General features: G+C 49.7%; 1 protein-coding gene across 2 annotated transcripts in view; it reads left to right on the top strand.

Annotated features, from left to right (window-relative positions):
* The window catches only part of cdkal1 (CDK5 regulatory subunit associated protein 1-like 1), an 815,078-nt gene that overhangs the window by 226,197 nt on the left and 574,083 nt on the right, over positions 1-14,798 (top strand). For both annotated transcript variants that reach the window (XR_008759828.1, XM_055924595.1), the window contains exon 5: positions 3,555-3,651. Coding sequence is in view for 1 of the 2 variants with exons in the window: in XM_055924595.1 (XP_055780570.1) it covers positions 3,555-3,651 (97 nt within the window). In the remaining variant the exon portion in view is untranslated. The remainder of the gene's footprint in view (positions 1-3,554; positions 3,652-14,798) is intronic.

Genomic DNA, 14,798 nt, shown 5'->3' on the forward strand with positions numbered 1-14,798 from the left:
CCCTTTTCAGTCTTCTGTGTTGCAGGTTTCTCTTGCTGCTGTCTCAGTACAGGAAGCCCATTGGGTTCTGTGTTGCAGGTTTCTCTTGCTGCTGTCTCAGTACAGGAAGCCCATTGGGTTGTGTGAGTTGTGAGTTGCTGTGGGTTGCAGGACCAGATGTGTGTTCTACAGCTGGCAGTCAGAGCTGCCTTTGAATACTGTTTTGAAATCATTTCATATCATTTATCTGTGCTTGATTGAGCTCGCCTGGCACAATTGACCAATAGAACAGTCCCTAAATGACTAAAGGATAAATATTCTGGTGAACGTACTGATGGAAACTCTGAGTAGACTATTGGATAGATTCTCTAATAGTATTTGATCCCAGATCTGGCATTTCCTCTCCTCTGTGGTACAGTCAGTCATCCAGCCAGTCATCCATCCAGCCAGCCAGTCATCCAGCCAGCCAGCCAGTCAGCCAGGAAGAGAGCTGCTGTTGAAAGATAAATGTCCTCTCTAAGTGTCAGAGGCCCTGCTGCTAAATGTCCGCTACTCCACACTGTGCTGTGAACCACATGGGGCAGAAAGAAGATGAGCTCACAGTGCTGCTCTTCTCTCTCTCCTCCTTTCTCTCCTCCTCCTCCTCTCTCTCCTCCTTTCTCTCCTCCTCCTCTCTCTTCTCCTCCTCTCTCTCTCCTCCTCCTTTCTCTCCTCCTCCTCTCCTCTCTCTCTCTCTCTCTCTCCTCTCTCTCCTCCTCTCTCTCCCCCTCCTCTCTCTCCTCCTCTCTCCTCCTCTCTCCTCCTCTCTCTCCTCCTCTCTCCTCTCCTCCTTTCTCTCCTCCTCTCTCCTCTCTCTCTCCTCCTCTCTCCTCCTCTCTCCTCCTCCTCTCTCTTCTCCTCCTCTCTCTCCTCCTCTCTCTCTTCTCCTCTCTTTTCCCCTCTTCTCCTTCTCTCTTCTCTCTCCTCTCTCTTTTCCTTTCTCTTCTCCTCCTCTCTCTTCTCCTCTCTTCTCCCCCTCCTTCCCCAACTCCACCACCTCCCTCTCCACTGCTCCTTCTGGTCGTCCTCCACCACCTCACTCTCCACTGCTCCTTCTGGTCCTCCTCCACCACCTCCCTCTCCACTGCTCCTTCTGGTCCTCCTCCATCACCTCTCTCTCCACTGCTCCTTCTGGTCGTCCTCCACCACCTCACTCCCCCCTTCTTCTTCTGCCCTCTCTCCCTCTCCTGCAACTCCACCACCTCCCACTCCTCCTCCTCCACCTCCTCCCTCTCCCCTTCCTCCTCATCCACCTCACCCTCCTAGGTATTAAGCTCACATTACCCAGCCAGCCAGCCAGCCAGATGGAAATGGGCCACTCACACTAACGCCTGACTAACACCTGACCTTTACATTTCAGCATCTTAAAGGTTGAGGTTAAGTGCCCATCAACGCTCTCACAATTAACTTGACAGTAAAGAGGATAATATGTAATCCGTCACGTGACACCATCCTCATTGGTGACACTGTGGCTCTGTGTATAGAGTAGACAGGAACACCTCTACTGGCCAATCACCAGAGTGGATTAGATACCTGGTTATCTAGTACAGACAGGAACACCTCTACTGGCCAATCACCAGAGTGGATTAGATACCTGGTTATCTAGTACAGACAGGAACACCTCTACTGGCCAATCACCAGAGTGGATTAGATACCTGGTTATCTAGTACAGACAGGAACACCTCTACTGGCCAATCACCAGAGTGGATTAGATACCTGGTGATCTAGTACAGACAGGAACAACCTCTACTGGCCAATCACCAGAGTGGATTAGATACCTGGTTATCTAGTGCAGACAGGAACACCTCTACTGGCCAATCACCAGAGGGGATTAGATACCTGGTTATCTAGTACAGACAGGAACACCTCTACTGGCCAATCAAACAGTAGTGAAATGGGCAGCTTGTTTCAGCAGGCCTCAATAGAAGCAGTAGTTAGATGGGCAGCTTGTTTCAGCAGGCCTCATTAGTAACAGTAGTTAGATGGGCAGCTTGTTTCAGCAGGCCCCATTAGACACAGTAGTTAGATGGGCAGCTTGTTTCAGCAGGCCTCATTAGAAACAGTAGTTAGATGGGCAGCTTGTTTCAGCAGGCCTCATTAGATAGATGGGCAGCTTGTTTCAGCAGGCCTCATTAGTAACAGTAGATATATGGGCAGCTTGTTTCAGCAGGCCTCATTAGAAACAGTAGTTAGATGGGGAGCTTGTTTCAGCAGGCCTCATTAGAAACAGTAGTTAGATGGGGAGCTTGTTTCAGCAGGCCTCATCAGAAACAGTAGTTAGATGGGCAGCTTGTTTCAGCAGGCCTCATCAGAAACAGTAGTTAGATGGGCAGCTTGTTTCAGCAGGCCTCATTAGAAACAGTAGTTAGATGGGCAGCTTGTTTCAGCAGGCCTCAATAGAAACAGTAGTTAGATGGGCAGCTTGTTTCAGCAGGCCTCATTAGAAACAGTAGTTATATGGGCAGCTTGTTTCAGCAGGCCTCATTAGTAACAGTAGTTATATGGGCAGCTTGTTTCAGCAGGCCTCATTAGTAACAGTAGTTAGATGGGCAGCTAGTTTCAGCAGGCCTCATTAGACACAGTAGTTAGATGGGCAGCTTGTTTCAGCAGGCCTCATTAGAAACAGTAGTTAAATAAGGTTCTGGTTGCATGCGGTGGATTTTATTTGTCCCCTCAAGTTTTATAAAAATGTTTTTGACATAAAATACTGAAAACACCAGCAAATCAGCTCCAAGGGATTTTAATTTAGGAAATCTGTTCCCAAGTATTCCCACGTATAGTAGAGATGTACAAGGTTTGAAATTATTATGTTTCTGACAAATATTATATCTGTTTCAGCTTCTTGCGGTTAATTCGCAGTCTTACAAAATATTTGTAATTATGTTCCGGTCCCCGGACTAACTGCACAAGAAGAAACATACGGGTGGGCTGAATCTAGTTAAAGATCCCCTGGTCTAGACGGAAAAAGTCGAGGAAATGATTTATTCAACACCTGCAGTTAAGAAAAGCCAGAGGTTGTATTTCAGCAGGTGTCAGTAATGTAGTGATATTGGAGAATGGTCTGCTATTGACTGACAGACAGGCTGTAGATGTTAGATACGTTCCAAATGGCTCCCTATACCTTACGTAGTGCCCTCTAGTGCCACACAGTGGTGTGCTCATAATACCCATAAAACCTAGCGGTCAAACAATAGTTTTTCCACCATTTTCATTTTATTCATTGATAAAAGTCACCTTGTCCTAGAGAGATTTACGTGGTTATCAAAACGTCACGCCGGGGTAAGTCGTCATGAAACACAGCCCTTATTTTAAGTGTTTCTAAAATCCCCCTACGGGGAAAATTTATGGTAGAAAAACGATTGGAACCATTTCCATGTTTGACCGCTAGGTTTTATGGGTATTATGACTCATACTGTTGTACTCTATGGGCCCTGGTCAAAAGTAGTGCGTGCTAAAGAAAATAGCAAAAAAATGGTGTGACCTTCCTTAGCCACCATTGGCCCTTCCTGTATTAACCCCCGTCGTGTCTCCTTCAGGAAGGCCCAGGAGCAGGATAAGAAGGTGGTGGTAGCTGGATGTGTTCCCCAGGCCCAGCCCAGGATGGACTACCTTAAAGGACTCAGCATCATTGGGGTAAGTCTCCGCCATCTCTCCCTTGTGGTATGTATGTGTGGTGGAGGGTGTTTTGAGGGCGAAACACAAGATGAATTCAAAACGTGGCAGTTAAACAAAGTTCTGTCCTCCACATTAGACTGTAGACCACAGTTGGGCTCAATTCTAGGTCATTCAGGAATTTAGTTACATCCCTACTAGGAAATTGATTACATTCAAATTTAGCTGACTGAAGTTGAAACGGAATGGATACCAATTCTGCTCGAGACAGCTCACTGAAAGACTTCTAATGCCTGTTGTTGCTGCAGCTCTGAGGCCGGTTGTTGCTGCTGCAGCTCTAATGCCTGTTGTTGCTGCTGCTCTGAGGCCGGCTGCTGCTGCTGCTGCTGCTCTGAGGCCGGTTGTTGTTGCTGCTGCTCTGAGGCCGGTTGTTGCTGCTCTGAGGCCGGTTGCTACTGCTGCTCTGAGGCCGGTTGCTACTGCTGCTCTGAGGCCGGTTGTTGTTGCTGCTGCAGCTCTGATGCCGGTTGTTGAATGTCCTTTAATCTACTGCGTCTACTCCAGTATTTACTCTGCCAACCGTGGTTTCTTCTATGAGGGATTTCTAAACATGACCTAACAAGGTCTAATATTTGAGGAAGTGAGTCAGTGTGTGAGGTGTGACTGCTTCTGTGTTCCCGAAGAGTCTTTCTCATATTGATATTGGTTGGCCTACAGTCAGTCAGGCACGCAGGCTAACAACAAGGTCTGTTGTCTAATAATAAGTGACTGAGATGGGACAGGTGCAGGATGGCAGTTAACTAGACCACGCCTTCTTTCAGTTACACCAGTCATCTTATGCAAATGTTCCAGGGTGGTTTTGCATATTCTAGAACTCCGCCAAACGACGTTGACATTCCTGTGGTTCTGGAACCGTCAAGGAGAACTAAAGGCTGCTTCCCAAATCACACCCTATTCCCTATACAGTGCATGACTTTAGTCCAGGACCCATATGGGCTCTGCTCTAAAGTAGTGCACTATATAGGGAGTAGAGTGCCATTTAGGGGACACACTAAAGCTACATGGAAAATAGAAGAAGCAATCTGTAATCTACACACATTGAAAGTCCTACAGTAATGAATTCACCAGCTGTTTTCTTTCAGCCTGGGGGTCGACATGAATGGCATTGTATATTGAGTTGAAATGCATTATTCATGAAATAGTAGGTTTAACATAAGATGGGACATTGATGTTTATTAAGGGGACATACAGCCAGGCACAATATTGAATATAGAAATGACCTCAGTGATAATATCCATGTATTGATTTCATAAAGAGTCGAGCAGGTATTATCCATGGTATGTACTTTACATAAGAGTTGATGATTCTGAGAATCCAGAGAGGGAGCCCTTCTTTAAAATGGACGCTTGATGAAAAAGGTAACGTTGCTCTTTTGAAAGGCTGGATGATGTTTGAAATAGTTGTATTGTTGGCGTTGGTCTCTGGGGGAATATTTAATGTGATTTCAATGTTTGTTTCGACTCTTATTGTTTATCTGATGCAATTTCACTTAAGCTCTTAATACAATGACAGAAACAAGGCTGACGTGTGTTATATTTACCCATAACAACCCTCCCTGAGTGGATTCAGTTCAGTCAGTCATTTCCCTGAACGTATTATACAACTGGAGTTAACAAGAGATCCTCAGATAGACACGCTAGGCTGTTTCCTGCCTCGACCTCACTGCCTTTACTTTCCCTGCTGCAGAACATCAGACTGTTCTACTGGGACAGGCCTATGCTACGGTCTGCTTCTCCCTGCCGCTGCTCCTAGGCCCCATAATGCAACACTCGGAACAGTTGTACTTAGACATCTATCCCATGAAGGCATTTGATCCCCAGCGGTATCGACCGGCCCTCTCTCAACCGTCGGTCATGACATCACCTCAGAAATCCACCAGGAGTTGGACTCTCCCTAAACTACTTCCCTCTTAGTCTTTCTACCCGCCGACAGCAGAAAACGATCCTAGTGCCTAGTCCCTCCCTCCCTCCCTCCCTCTCTCTCTCTCCTTCTCTTTCGGTTTATCCACCCAGGTGTGCTTTACTACTGAGAGAAATTAAAGATAAATGTCATATCAGCAGAGCTAGCGATCACTGAGCGACGGGGCAGCGAGAGAGGAGAGCAGACTCTTCTAAAGAAACTCTGGCTCAGCGGGCCTCCTCTCTCTCCTCTCTGACTCTCTGCTTTCTCTGCTTTTAAATGAAGATGAAAGAGGTCTGCAGACTTAAGTACAGTCTTCCTGAAAGACTATTGATCATGGCGAACGGCGGGGCGGCAAGGCGGCAGGGGATGAGAGACGTAGTGAGCGGGGTTAGTGTTATGGGGGGATGAGAGGAGTTAGCCTTAGTGCTAGCTGTTCATCTTTATGGGGATGAGAGACAGGGAGAGGGGTTAGCCTTAGTGCTAGCTGTTCATCTTTATGGGGGATGAGAGACAGGGAGAGGGGTTAGCCTTAGTGCTAGCTGTTCATCTCTATGGGGGATGAGAGACAGTGAGAGGGGTTAGTGTTATGGGGGGATGAGAGGGGTTAGCCTTAGTGCTAGCTGTTCATCTTTATGGGGGATGAGAGACAGTGAGCGGGGTTAGCCTTAGTGCTAGCTGTTCATCTTTATGGGGGATGAGAGACAGGGAGAGGGGTTAGCCTTAGTGCTAGCTGTTCATCTTTATGGGGGATGAGAGACAGGGAGAGGGGTTAGCCTTAGTGCTAGCTGTTCATCTTTATGGGGGATGGGAGGTATTAGGGTTAGCGCTACCTGTTAGTTTCTCATCTCCTAGCTCAGCGTGTCGGCCGCAGGAGCACCGGAGGGTCCAAATGACAGCAGAGCCCTGAGCCCTCTGCTCTGCTCTCTGTAGTCCTCACACGTATGGATGGACTGCCCACGCGGACACACCTCACACAGTCACAGGCAGAGACAGTTGGCCCTGACCCCAGCTTGGAACCAGGCTTATAGTAGTGAGAGAGTAGGTGGTTTGGAAGAACTGGGATGGGGAAGGGGGACGGGCTGCTTTCTAGATCTAAGGTGGCTAGCTGTTCATCTTTATGGGGATGAGAGACAGGGAGAGGGGTTAGCCTTAGTGCTCGCTGTTCATCTTTATGGGGATGAGAGACAGGGAGAGGGGTTAGCCTTAGTGCTCGCTGTTCATCTCTATGGGGGATGAGAGACAGGGAGAGGGGTTAGTGTTATGGGGGGATGAGAGGAGTTAGCCTTAGTGCTAGCTGTTCATCTTTATGGGGGATGAGAGACAGGGAGAGGGGTTAGCCTTAGTGCTAGCTGTTCATCTTTATGGGGATGAGAGACAGGGAGAGGGGTTAGCCTTAGTGCTAGCTGTTCATCTTTATGGGGGATGAGAGACAGTGAGAGGTGTTAGCCTTAGTGCTAGCTGTTCATCTTTATGGGGGATGAGAGACAGTGAGAGGGGTTAGCCTTAGTGCTAGCTGTTCATCTTTATGGGGGATGGGAGACAGTGAGAGGGGTTAGCCTTAGTGCTAGCTGTTCATCTCTATGGGGGATGAGAGACTATGGGGGATGAGAGACAGTGAGAGGGGTTAGCCTTAGTGCTAGCTGTTCATCTTTATGGGGGATGAGAGACAGTGAGAGGGGTTAGCCTTAGTGCTAGCTGTTCATCTCTATGGGGGATGAGAGACTATGGGGGATGGGAGACAGTGAGAGGGGTTAGCCTTAGTGCTAGCTGTTCATCTTTATGGGGGATGAGAGACAGTGAGAGGTGTTAGCCTTAGTGCTAGCTGTTCATCTCTATGGGGGATGAGAGACTATGGGGGATGAGAGACAGTGAGAGGGGTTAGCCTTAGTGCTAGCTGTTCATCTTTATGGGGGATGAGAGACAGTGAGAGGGGTTAGCCTTAGTGCTAGCTGTTCATCTTTATGGGGGATGAGAGACAGTGAGAGGGGTTAGCCTTAGTGCTAGCTGTTCATCTTTATGGGGGATGAGAGACAGTGAGAGGGGTTAGCCTTAGTGCTAGCTGTTCATCTTTATGGGGGATGAGAGACAGTGAGAGGGGTTAGCCTTAGTGCTAGCTGTTCATCTTTATGGGGGATGAGAGACAGTGAGATGGGTTAGCCTTAGTGCTAGCTGTTCATCTCTATGGGGGATGAGAGACAGTGAGAGGGGTTAGCCTTAGTCCTGGCTGTTCATCTCTATGGGGGATGATAGACTATGGGGGATGAGAGACAGTGAGGTGGGTTAGCCTTAATGCTAGCTGTTCATCTTTATGGGGGATGAGAGACAGTGAGAGGGGTTAGTGTTATGGGGGGATGAGAGGGGTTAGCCTTAGTGCTAGCTGTTCATCTTTATGGGGGATGAGAGACAGTGAGAGGGGTTAGCCTTAGTGCTAGCTGTTCATCTTTATGGGGGATAGGAGGTATTAGGGTTAGCGCTACCTGTTAGTTTCTCATCTCCTAGCTCAGCGTGTCGGCCGCAGGAGCACCGGAGGGTCCAAATGACAGCTGCCCCCTGCTGGCCCTGAGCTGTGTCCTCTGCTCTGCTCTCTGTAGTCCTCACACGTATGGATGGACTGCCCACACGGACACACCTCACACAGTCACAGGCAGAGACAGTTGGCCCTGACCCCAGCTTGGAACCAGGCTTATAGTAGTGAGAGAGTAGGTGGTTTGGAAGAACTGGGATGGGGAAGGGGGACGGGCTGCTTTCTAGATCTAAGGTGACTCTATCTGTCGATCCCTCCCAGGTCTCTAAACAGCCTCCCGGGTCCCTAAAACAGCCTCCCGGGTCCCTAAAACAGCCTCCCGGGTCCCTAAAACAGCCTCCCGGGTCCCTAAAACAGACTCCCTGGTCCCTAAAACAGACTCCCTGGTCCCTAAAACAGCCTCCCTGGTCCCTAAACAGCCTCCCAGGTCCCTAAAACAGACTCCCTGGTCCCTAAAACAGACTCCCTGGTCCCTAAAACAGACTCCCTGGTCCCTAAAACAGACTCCCTGGTCCCTAAAACAGACTCCCTGGTCCCTAAAACAGACTCCCTGGTCCCTAAACAGCCTCCCTGGTCCCTAAAACAGCCTCCCGGGTCCCTAAACGGCCTCCCGGGTCCCAAAAACAGCCTCCCTGGTCCCTAAACAGCCTCCCGGGTCCCTAAAACAGCCTCCCAGGTCCCTAAAACAGACTCCCTGGTCCCTAAAACAGATGCCCTGGTCCCTAAAACAGATTCCCTGGTCCCTAAAACAGACTCCCTGGTCCCTAAAACAGACTCCCTGGTCCCTAAAACAGACTCCCTGGTCCCTAAAACAGACTCCCTGGTCCCTAAAACAGACTCCCTGGTCCCTAAAACAGACTCCCTGGTCCCTAAAACAGACTCCCTGGTCCCTAAAACAGACTCCCTGGTTCCTAAAACAGCCTTCTCATGAAATGGACACTTGTTGTTATCGTCTGTATTTATGTACTTCATCTACAATCTATATTTACATTATTATATTGTCAGGACATTTACATTATTACATTGGTCGGTACATTATTATATTGGTCGGTACATTATTATATTGGTCGGTACATTATTATATTGGTCGGTACATTATTACATTGGTCTCTGTCACTGACAGTAATGCTGTGGTCTCTGTGTCACTGAGAGTAATGCTGTGGTCTGTGTCACTGAGAGTAATGCTGTGGTCTCTGTCACAGTAATGCTGTGGTCTGTGTGTCACTGAGAGTAATGCTGTGGTCTCTGTGTCACCGAGAGTAATGAGGTGGTCTCTGTGTCACTGAGAGTAATGCTGTGGTCTCTGTCACAGAGTAATGTTGTGGTCTCTGTCACTGAGAGTAATGCTGTAGTCTCTGTCACTGAGAGTAATGCTGTGGTCTGTGTCACTGAGAGTAATGATGTGGTCTCTGTCACTGAGAGTAATGATGTGGTCTCTGTCACTGAGAGTAATGCTGTGGTCTCTGTCACAGAGTAATGCTGTGGTCTATGTGTCACTGAGAGCAATGATGTGGTCTCTGTGTCACAGAGTATTGAGGTGGTCTCTGTGTCACTGAGAGTAATGCCGTGGTCTGTGTCACAGAGTAATGCTGCGGTCTCTGTCACAGAGTAATGCTGTGGTCTCTGTCACTGAGAGTAATGCTGTGGTCTCTGTCACAGAGTGATGCTGTGGTCTCTGTCACAGAGTGATGCTGTGGTCTCTGTCACAGAGTGATGCTGTGGTCTCTGTCACAGAGTGATGCTGTGGTCTCTGTCACAGAGTGATGCTGTGGTCTCTGTCACAGAGTGATGCTGTGGTCTCTGTCACTGAGAGTAATTCTGTGGTCTCTGTGTCACTGAGAGTAATGATGTGGTCTGTGTCACTGAGAGTAATGTTGTGGTCTCTATGTCACGGAGAGTAATGCCGTGGTCTCTATGTCACAGAGAGTAATGCTGTGGTCTCTGTCACTGAGAGTAATGCCGTGGTCTCTGTCACCGAGAGTAATGCCGTGGTCTCTGTCACAGAGAGTAATGATGTGGTGTCTGTCACTGAGAGTAGTGCTGTGGTCTCTGTCACTGAGAGTAATGCCGTGGTCTCTGTGTCACTGAGAGTAATGCTGTGATCTCTGTGTCACTGAGAGTAATGCTGTGGTCTCTGTCACTGATAGTAATGCTGTGGTCTCTGTCACTGAGAGTAATGCTGTGGTCTCTGTGTCACTGAGAGTAATGCTATGGTCTCTGTGCCCTTTGACCGGTATAGCAGTACATAAGGTTTTTAAAGTGGAGCCAACAAAAGGGTAGCAGTGCATCCCACACACACACACACACACACACACACACACACACACACACACACACACACACACACACACACACACACACACACACACACACACACACACACACACACACACACACACAGAGAGAAACAAACTCTGCTAGTCTCAGCCCCTTCTGCCTCTCTCCCGCTGCTCAGAGTGGACACAGATTGCTGTCCCATTAGGAGCAAATTGATTTTCATTTCCGTGCTTATCATGCACATAACTGCTGCGAGACGGGAGAGGCCTTGGATGTGTCCCGAATGCCACTCTGTTCCCTATAGTTCTAAGGTCTGTTATTGTTCTATAAAGGGAATAGAGTGGCATTTGGGATAGGGGGGGGCGTAGCGCTTGTTTGTCCCATCCATCCTCCAGGTGGTACCCTCTGCCCCGCTGCACTCTGCCCAGGGACGGGGAGGGGGTAATGGGGCTCCAGGCCCATCGAGGCCTGGGGGTGGGCCCTGGACGGGAGCGGAGGCCTGCTAGACCCAACTATTTAACTGAGGGGTTTGCAGCAGGGCACAATTGATACACATTTCCTTTTAATAGATCAGATTTTACAATCTCTGGTTCCCCAGGCAGAAATAACACAGTGGAGAACGGGAAACTGCGGGAGAGGAAAAAACGGAGGGAGATTGGCTCATGCAGAAATAACACAACAGAAGAGAGGAGAGGGGGAAACGGAGGAGCGAAACGGAGGAGGGAAACGGAGGAGGGAAACGGAGGGTGGTGGAAAAGGAGGGTAGAAACGTGGGGTGGAAAACGAGCAAAACGGAGCAAGAAATTGGGCTGCGTATAATCTTTTCTCTCTTTTGGGGCGTGGTTCTCAGTCCAGACCCCTGGTCCTCCTGTCGTTCTCAGTCCAGACCCCTGGTCCTCCTGTCGTTCTCAGTCCAGACCCCTGGTCCTCCTGTCGTTCTCAGTCCAGACCCCTGGTCCTCCTGTCGTTCTCAGTCCAGACCCCTGGTCCTCCTGTCGTTCTCAGTCCAGACCCCTGGTCCTCCTGTCGTTCTCAGTCCAGACCCCTGGTCCTCCTGTCGTTCTCAGTCCAGACCCCTGGTCCGCCTGTCGTTCTCAGTCCAGACCCCTGGTCCTCCTGTCGTTCTCAGTCCAGACCCCTGGTCCTCCTGTCGTTCTCAGTCCAGACCCCTGGTCCTCCTGTCGTTCTCAGTCCAGACCCCTGGTCCGCCTGTCGTTCTCAGTCCAGACCCCTGGTCCTCCTGTCGTTCTCAGTCCAGACCCCTGGTCCTCCTGTCGTTCTCAGTCCAGACCCCTGGTCCTCCTGTCGTTCTCAGTCCAGACCCCTGGTCCTCCTGTCGTTCTCAGTCCAGACCCCTGGTCCTCCTGTCGTTCTCAGTCCAGACCCCTGGTCCTCCTGTCGTTCTCAGTCCAGACCCCTGGTGCTCCTGTCTATCTCAGTCCAGACCCCTGGTGCTCCTGTCGTTCTCAGTCCAGACCCCTGGTCCTCCTGTCGTTCTCAGTCCAGACCCCTGGTGCTCCTGTCGTTCTCAGTCCAGACCCCTGGTCCTCCTGTCGTTCTCAGTCCAGACCCCTGGTGCTCCTGTCTATCAATAGGAGATTGAATCACCACAGAGCTGTGATTGATTGTTGTTGGATGTGGTTGTAGCTCTGTGTCACACTGTGTTTATGTTTCACTGTTTCAGAAGCAGTGTGTGTATTTTACGCTGTTGTTTTGTTTGTGATTTGGGGTCGATGGTGTTTCCTGCCGTTATGAGTTTAGGAATGAAATGTAAAACAGTGTCAAGGCCAACGGAGTCTAAATGAGTTGTGTGCATAGAAGGAGAAGCTGGGTTTACCTTGCAGTTATTCACATGGACATGTTTCATATCGCTGTTTAGCTCTGGCTCCCTAGTTGTAGTGTGGTTAGTAGAGGGGGGTCACGGACCCGTCTCCTCTCTCTACTAACACGTCTCCTCTCTCTACTAACCCGTCTCCTCTCTCTACTAACCCGTCTCCTCTCTCTAGTAACCCGTATCCTCTCTCTACGGACCCGTCTCCTCTCTCTAGTAACCCATCTCCTCTCTCTAGTAACCCGTCTCCTCTCTCTACTAACCCCTCTCCTCTCTCTACTAACCCGTATCCTCTCTCTACGGACCCGTCTCCTCTCTCTACTGACCCGTCTCCTCTCTCTAGTAACCCGTCTCCTCTCTCTACTAACCCGTCTCCTCTCTCTACTAACCCGTCTCCTCTCTCTACTAACCCGTCTCCTCTCTCTACTAACCCGTCTCCTCTCTCTACTAACCCGTCTCCTCTCTCTACTAACCCGTCTCCTCTCTCTACTAACCCGTCTCCTCTCTCTACTAACCCGTCTCCTCTCTCTACTAACCCGTCTCCTCTCTCTACTAACCCGTCTCCTCTCTCTACTAACCCGTCTCCTCTCTCTAGTAACCCGTCTCCTCTCTCTACTAACCCGTCTCCTCTCTCTACTAACCCGTCTCCTCTCTCTACTAACCCGTCTCCTCTCTCTACTAACCCGTCTCCTCTCTCTACTAACCCGTCTCCTCTCTCTACTAACCCGTCTCCTCTCTCTAGTAACCCGTCTCCTCTCTCTACGAACCCGTCTCCTCTCTCTACTAACCCGTCTCCTCTCTCTAGTAACCCGTCTCCTCTCTCTACTAACCCGTCTCCTCTCTACTAACCCGTCTCCTCTCTACTAACCCCTCTCCTCTCTCTACTAACCCGTCTCCTCTCTCTACTAACCCCTCTACTAACTCTACTAACCCCTCTACTAACCCGTCTCCTCTCTCTACTAACCCGTCTCCTTTCTACTAACCCGTCTCCTCTCTACTAACCAGTCTCCCCTCTCTACTAACCCGTCTCCTCTCTCTACTAACCCGTCTCCTCTCTCTACTAACCCGTCTCCTTTCTACTAACCCGTCTCCTCTCTACTAACCAGTCTCCTCTCTCTACTAACCCGTCTCCTCTCTCTACTAACCCGTCTCCTCTCTCTAGTAACCCGTCTCCTCTCTCTACTAACCCGTCTCCTCTCTCTACTAACCCGTCTCCTCTCTCTACTAACCCGTCTCCTCTCTCTAGTAACCCGTCTCCTCTCTCTAGTAACCCGTCTCCTCTCTCTACTAACCCGTCTCCTCTCTCTAGTAACCCGTCTCCTCTCTACTAACCCCTCTCCTCTCTCTACTAACCCGTCTCCTCTCTCTACTAACCCCTCTACTAACTCTACTAACCCCTCTACTAACCCGTCTCCTCTCTCTACTAACCCGTCTCCTTTCTACTAACCCGTCTCCTCTCTACTAACCAGTCTCCTCTCTCTACTAACCCGTCTCCTCTCTCTACTAACCCGTCTCCTCTCTCTACTAACCCGTCTCCTTTCTACTAACCCGTCTCCTCTCTACTAACCAGTCTCCTCTCTCTACTAACCCGTCTCCTCTCTCTACTAACCCGTCTCCTCTCTCTAGTAACCCGTCTCCTCTCTCTACTAACCCGTCTCCTTTCTACTAACCCGTCTCCTCTCTACTAACCAGTCTCCTCTCTCTAGTAACCCGTCTCCTCTCTCTAGTAACCCGTCTCCTCTCTCTAGTAACCCGTCTCCTCTCTCTAGTAACCCGTCTCCTCTCTCTAGTAACCCGTCTCCTCTCTCTAGTAACCCGTCTCCTCTCTCTACTAACCCGTCTCCTCTCTCTACTAACCCGTCTCCTCTCTCTACTAACCCGTCTCCTTTCTACTAAACCGTCTCCTCTCTACTAACCAGTCTCCTCTCTCTACTAACCCGTCTCCTCTCTCTACTAACCCGTCTCCTCTCTCTAGTAACCCGTCTCCTCTCTCTACTAACCCGTCTCCTTTCTACTAACCCGTCTCCTCTCTACTAACCAGTCTCCTCTCTCTACTAACCCGTCTCCTCTCTCTAGTAACCCGTCTCCTCTCTCTACGAACCCGTCTCCTCTCTCTAGTAACCCGTCTCCTCTCTCTACTAACCCGTCTCCTCTCTCTACTAACCCGTCTCCTCTCTCTAGTAACCCGTCTCCTCTCTCTACTAACCCGTCTCCTCTCTCTACTAACCCGTATCCTCTCTCTACTAACCCGTCACCTCTCTCTACTAACCCGTCTCCTCTCTCTACTAACCCGTCTCCTCTCTACTAACCCGTCTCCTCTCTCTAGTAACCCGTCTCCTCTCTCTACTAACCCGTCTCCTCTCTCTAGTAACCCATCTCCTCTCTCTAGTAACCCGTCTCCTCTCTCTACTAACCCGTCTCCTCTCTCTAGTAACCCGTCTCCTCTCTCTACGAACCCGTCTCCTCTCTACTAACCCGTCTCCTCTCTCTAGTAACCCGTCTCCTCTCTCTAGTAACCCGTCTCCTCTCTCTACTAACCCGTCTCCTCTCTCTAGTAACCCGTCTCCTCTCTCT

Source organism: Salvelinus fontinalis, chromosome 6, assembly GCF_029448725.1.
Source record: "Salvelinus fontinalis isolate EN_2023a chromosome 6, ASM2944872v1, whole genome shotgun sequence".
In the NCBI taxonomy this organism is placed as follows: Eukaryota; Metazoa; Chordata; class Actinopteri; order Salmoniformes; family Salmonidae; genus Salvelinus; species Salvelinus fontinalis.